Source organism: Bidens hawaiensis, unplaced genomic scaffold (assembly GCF_021521415.1).
Source record: "Bidens hawaiensis isolate Kalapana, Puna unplaced genomic scaffold, B.hawaiensis_p1.1 tig00040682_1, whole genome shotgun sequence".
NCBI lineage: Eukaryota > Viridiplantae > Streptophyta > Magnoliopsida > Asterales > Asteraceae > Bidens > Bidens hawaiensis.
Genome location: NW_027497196.1, coordinates 33245 through 38898, shown reverse-complemented (window position 1 = coordinate 38898; position 5654 = coordinate 33245). Strand labels below are relative to the sequence as shown.

At 34.7% G+C, this 5654-nt stretch overlaps 1 protein-coding gene across 1 annotated transcript; it reads right to left on the bottom strand.

Moving 5' to 3' along the window:
• Positions 1-3668: 3668 nt before the first annotated feature.
• Positions 3669-5263, bottom strand: LOC143592307 (uncharacterized). The gene is made up of 5 exons (XM_077072257.1): positions 5162-5263; positions 4962-5047; positions 4663-4877; positions 4380-4471; positions 3669-3890 (listed from the first exon to the last, which is right to left on the bottom strand). Exons 1-5 carry the CDS (start codon positions 5261-5263, stop codon positions 3669-3671), a joined length of 717 nt encoding a protein of 238 aa, XP_076928372.1.
• Positions 5264-5654: the final 391 nt, after the last annotated feature.

The following is a 5654-nucleotide window of genomic DNA, read 5'->3' as shown; positions in this document are numbered from 1 at the left end:
ATGGTTACCACATGCCCAAACATCAATGAACTTGTATAATAACTTATAAATGATGATACTTAAGTTTTACAACCAACAAGTTAAAAATGAAGTCTTTAAACGAAAGTTCGGTTTTCGGTTCAGATCTTGTTTCAGGCTAAGGCCGAGGTTAGATTTCACAAACCCATAACCATGGAACTTATAAAAATGATTTTAGAAACTCAAATCTAACATAAAGCATGTTTATACAATTATTTAGAAAAACTAGTAAACAAGTTCGGTTTACGTTTTGGAGCTATTTACGGTAAACTGAGGCTAGTCTCTTCAAACCCATAACCATAGAACTTCATAAATATGATAAACAAACTAAAATGAGCAGAAATTAGACATGGTTAGTAAGCATAAACAAGTTATATATATAAATATATATATATATATATATATATATATATATATATATATATATATATATATATATATATATATATATATCAAGGACCACGAAAGTCCTCCATGAAGCCTTGCCTTACGAGACCCGACACTCCACCTACCGAGACCGGGGAAGTGACCACCAAAGGTAACAAGGGGTGTATATTATATATATGTTGTACAACCATCTTCAAGTATTAATAAAAGTAAGTTAATTAAAATGAAAGACTTGATTAGTTTGATATTTGGAAGTCAAACCTCCAAGAACAATGAAAATAACCTTGTAGAACTTGAATTTTGAGAGAGGAAATGAAGTATGAGAAGGGATTTATGAAGAGGAGGGTCTTGTATATATAGGATAAGATTTAAAGGGGTTATGCAAGTGATCTAATGTATACAACTCGAATCGGATAATAGGGTGTAAAGCATAAACAACAGCAAACAAGTTGCTGGTGCAGACTCCCCTTAGCGCGGCGCTAACTTTCCATGGTATGGATGTTAGCGCGACGCTAAGCGTGCCTGGTGGAAATTCTGAACTTTCAAAGTTGGCAGTTTTGGCCCCCGGGGTTGGTTTTAAGCGTTTTAAGGCCATATTAGGGACCAAAAAGGGTGTTTTTGAGACCCGACAAGTATAAAACAAATATGTAACATAAAATCCATCATTTTGATTATATCAAAGATTTTCAGTTTACAAAACGGGTCGGTTTACATAATAAACGAATACAATTAGGACCCGAAATTGACGAATGTCACAAATAGCCCAGTCAAAGGTAGACCACAAGCAAGCATATGTTGAACAAGATTAGAAGAGCCCCAAAAAAGGCCTAAGGAAGGAAGTCCAAGCGAGTAATGAAGATAAGATTAAAGAAAGCAGGTCAACAAGGAGGAGGGAAAAGTATCTTCTGGGTACTGTCCCTTTGAGTCAGGGGAAAGGCTCAAGATGGGTGCGCCCCCCTCCCCCCCCCCCCCCAGCACAAGCTGAGGCCTAAAGGCTTAAAAATGAAGGACGAAGGAGCTGGAGGAAAATAACTAATATAGAAATCTTTCATGTAATAGCCTAGACTTTGACCCCATTATATAGGGAGAAATGATCATTTGAATCCTTATGTTCACTAGGGCAATATTAAAACTCAAGAATATTCATCACAATTATCTTTGAAGCATAACCTTGAATCCTCCTAATCACAACAAACACTTCACTTGTATTAACTTCATAGCTCATACTACCCTTTGTAACACTTGTAGTTCGGTCATTCATTAGAGCAAACTTCGAACTTGTATCAATATTATTGTCGATTCAACTATAATTCCAACATCATACGTGCGAGTTTATTAATATTTACAATGACAAAAACAATTGTGATTTCATCTAGAAGGGTGGCCTAATAGGGCTGGCGTGATCAACATCTAGAATCAGATTTCACTGATAATTTCATTTCACTAAACTTTTTGTTTCACTTTAGGTCTCTGAAGAAAATTAAACCATACTAGTGGGCTAGAGGCCCACAAAACCCTTTTCAACGTAAACATTTTTGACAAACCCAAAAACCACCACGAATGGGTCTACTCTTTCTCTAGTCTTGCTTCACGTTTTTCTTCCCTTCTTCACTGACAACATGTGAGGATCTTTTACCATGAAAACATGTGATATTCTTTAGCTTAGTGCGAACTACACAACATACGAGTCCATAAACCTGTAGTGTGAGGGCTCTAATAAAAATACCTATAAACTAGATTATTACCTCCTATGGTGTGGTTCGCATGAGCCAACATGTACCTATTCAATTCACACAACACCAACTAAATTAACCATCTAATACGTATCCGCCACACCCAATCCTGGGGACCAATGTAGAGCTTATTTTATTTTCAAAACATTGTTACAACTTACAAAGATCCGTTGACAATTAAATTTTTTTACTTGGCTATTAGGTTTTCCACTTTGGGAAACATCTAGATGTGCATAAGCACTATTTAGAGAAAGCATTTGATTTAAAACAAGTAAAAAACACACACATATATATAAAACATAAACCTTTTTATAATTTATGTAAAGGTTTAACAAATATTTAAGTTGACACACCAAATCGCATATTATTTTAAGTGTTATAAAATAAATATTTTAATTTAATATTTTCTTTTGTCAAAATAAGCAATCAAATGTCTCAATCCTTCGTTTCTTGCATCACATATTTTAATGTATGGCTTGGATTTAAAAATCCAAGAATTTGGGCATGGCATGTGAGTGCCAACAAAGGGCATGGAAAATGAAAAGGACATTCAATCAGAAAATGTATGATTTAATTTAAAGTTTTCATAAATCACATGGAGGGGCCATGGTCTTGTCCTCGCCCAATAAAACCCAAAACTTATTACGGAGTAATTTTTTTTAAATGAAAAATAAATTAATTAAAAACATGAGGTAAAAAAAAGAAAAAAAAAACCTTACTTTTAAAAGTGTTTAAATTATTTCAGAAATTATATAATTTCTTGATATTAACAGGATGCGTAAAATAGAAATTTTATTATTATTATTATTATTGGTGTTGTTGTTTTGCCAATTTTAAGATAAAAACTAAAAAAATAAAAATAAAAACCATTTTTTTAACAAAATGGTTGTCCGGGTTGTGCTTTACCAATGATCGAATCCTCCGAAACTTTGATCCAAGTGCAAGCCAATGACTCTTCACATTTAAGGGTTGAATGATCCAACTTTCTTGAAGCTTATTTTATGGTTTGGGTTGTGTCTCAAGTTGAACTTTCGTGTTGGCATGGCATACTAAGTTGATAGCTTAATGGTTCCACTCGCCAAACGACAACTTCAGTGTTGCAAAATGGAGTTCAGGTTGTAGTGTAGGGTGGCAGAGATGGCATGAAGAACGGGCTGTGGTTATTCGGGTTATTCATATTCATGTTTGTGATGAACTGTAAATAAAGATGTTAGAAGATCAGTGGCGAAGCTTGACCAAAATCATCGGGGGGGGGGGGGGGGGGGAGTTATGGATCCAGAATAATTTGGGTCAGCAGTTCGGTTTGGGTCGGGTCAAATTCAAACAATAAAAAGTTTTCGAGTCGGCGGGGCGGGACGGGTCAAACAATATAAAAACTAAATAAATACTTTTTCTTCATTCATTCAAAAGACCGTTTTTACAAAAAAACCAAATACATGTTTTGTTAACAACAAAAGACCTAAGATACTTAAGACGATCTAAGAATGACATTGCAAGGAAGGGTGATTGGTTGACTACCTGGTAGAAGACTTACAAAGCAGCCCGACGACCTTTAAGATCTTTGAATTCATTGATTATGGACTCCGAATCAAATGTCTCAGCAATTTCTTTTTCTATGTAAATCACCAAACTATTCGTGAGATACTCGTCTGACATCTTATTGCGAAGACGATTCTTGAATATTTCATTGCTGAAAATCCCCTTTCTGTTGTTGCTGTGGAAATTGGAAGTGTTAAGATTAACCGAATCAACCTGTCAACCAAATAGTACGTCTCACACTTCTGAGTGTCCACAAGATATTTGCATAGATCAGAAATACATGATACACCTCTTAGCTTGGTATTGTTTGTCATTTCAACATTAAAAACCACCAACTGATCTTGTAAATGAGTTCTCCCCGGCTCTGTAAAATCTTCAGGATAATACTTCTCAACAAGTAGCAAATCTCATCAACATTTATCTTTTTTGAAGCCAAACTAGAAATAAGAGATAACAACTCAATCGTGTGGTCATTGAATCTACTATCCAACTCATGCAATTGTTTGTCAAATGTGGATGTAAAGACATCTACTCGGTAATAATGTTCAAATGTAACATGGAGAGTTTTTTACGAGGCCGGTACCGAGTAGAAGTGTATGGAGCACTCATATCCGGCATTTCTATTGTATACTTGTTGCAAAAACAAGTAACTTTTTCAAAAAATGAAACCCATCCAGTGTTTCTATAATCATTTAGACTAACCTTTGTTGATGAAACTAACTCCATGGCATTATGAATATCTTGGTTTTTCTTTTGTAATGCTTGAGAAAGTGTATATGTTCTTCCAATACTTCCTTTATCAAGTGAAGAATAAACACAAACTCAAATGATTGCATGATCTGGTAAGCTGCATCGGCATCTCCACGTTGATCAAAAGTAGTATGAGATAAGTCTTAAATTATTCCTCCGAGAACAACACGAGTGACATAATACATGTTAAGCAAACTACAAATGGAGTTATAATGGGAACCCCAACGTGTATCACCCGCTCTTTGCAATGTCCCAACTTGATTTAGACCCGATCCTGATTTGATTTCACCCAATTCCAATAATATTATAACCTCATCTTCCTGGGCAATTTGTAACTCATCATGACGCTTACTAGAAGCACAAACCACGTTAATTATAGAAACCATTTGATTAAAAAAGTTGTGTACTGGAGTATTTTCCCTTGAAGCATAAACCAAGGCAAGTTGTAACCTATAAGCAAAATACAAAAACAGAATAAGCATAAGAGTATTTAAGTCAAACCGAAGAAAAAAAATACAAAAATAAACAAGTAACCTGTGAGCAAAGCAGTGAACATAATATGCATAAGGACAAACTTTACGAACACGTGCCTGTAATCCGTTCCATTCTCCTCTCAATTGCTAGCACCATCATAACCTTGACCACAGATTTTTTTTAACATCAAACTCATAATGCAAAAGTTGTCTAAACAAACTTGTTTTTAAGGTTGCTGATAAAGTATCGTGAACATGAACCAAATCCAAGAACCTTTCTTGTATAATCCCTTTTGCATCCACAAATCTCAAAACGATTGCCATTTGCTCTTTTTTTGACTCGTCTCTTGTCTCATCAACCATGACACAAAAGCCTGAATCCCCTACTTCATTACGAATATGCTTTCAAACTTTATTTGCAATGATACTAAGAATTTCTTTTTGAATATAACTTGAAGTATATTTTGAATTATAAGGAGCATTCTCTAAAATAACCCTTGCCACTTCATCATTATAAGAAGCTAAAAGTTTTAGCAATTCAAGTAAATTACCTCAATTTTTAGAGTTACAAGATTCATCATGTCCTCGTAAAGCACAAGCTTGAAATGTCAATCAACGAGCTACATCAATTGTAGTTTTTAAACGTAAACGGTTCTTCCTTATTTCCTCTTCACTTAGCTTCAATAAACGACCATCAATGTGTGTTGTTTGGTTCAATAAATTTTGAGAGAATACCAAAGCATTTTTATGTTGT

Bases quoted from the DNA above. Each gene is read 5' to 3' on its own strand.
- LOC143592307 (XM_077072257.1), bottom strand. From the start codon at position 5,263: ATGGTTGATGAGACAAGAGACGAGTCAAAAAAAGAGCAAATGGCAATC. The intron at 5,048-5,161 runs GTTCATGTTCAC...TGATGGTGCTAG, and splicing joins AAGAAAGGTTCTTGGATTTG to CAATTGAGAGGAGAATGGAA. The intron at 4,878-4,961 runs GTTACTTGTTTA...TTTTGCTTATAG, and splicing joins GTTCACTGCTTTGCTCACAG to GTTACAACTTGCCTTGGTTT.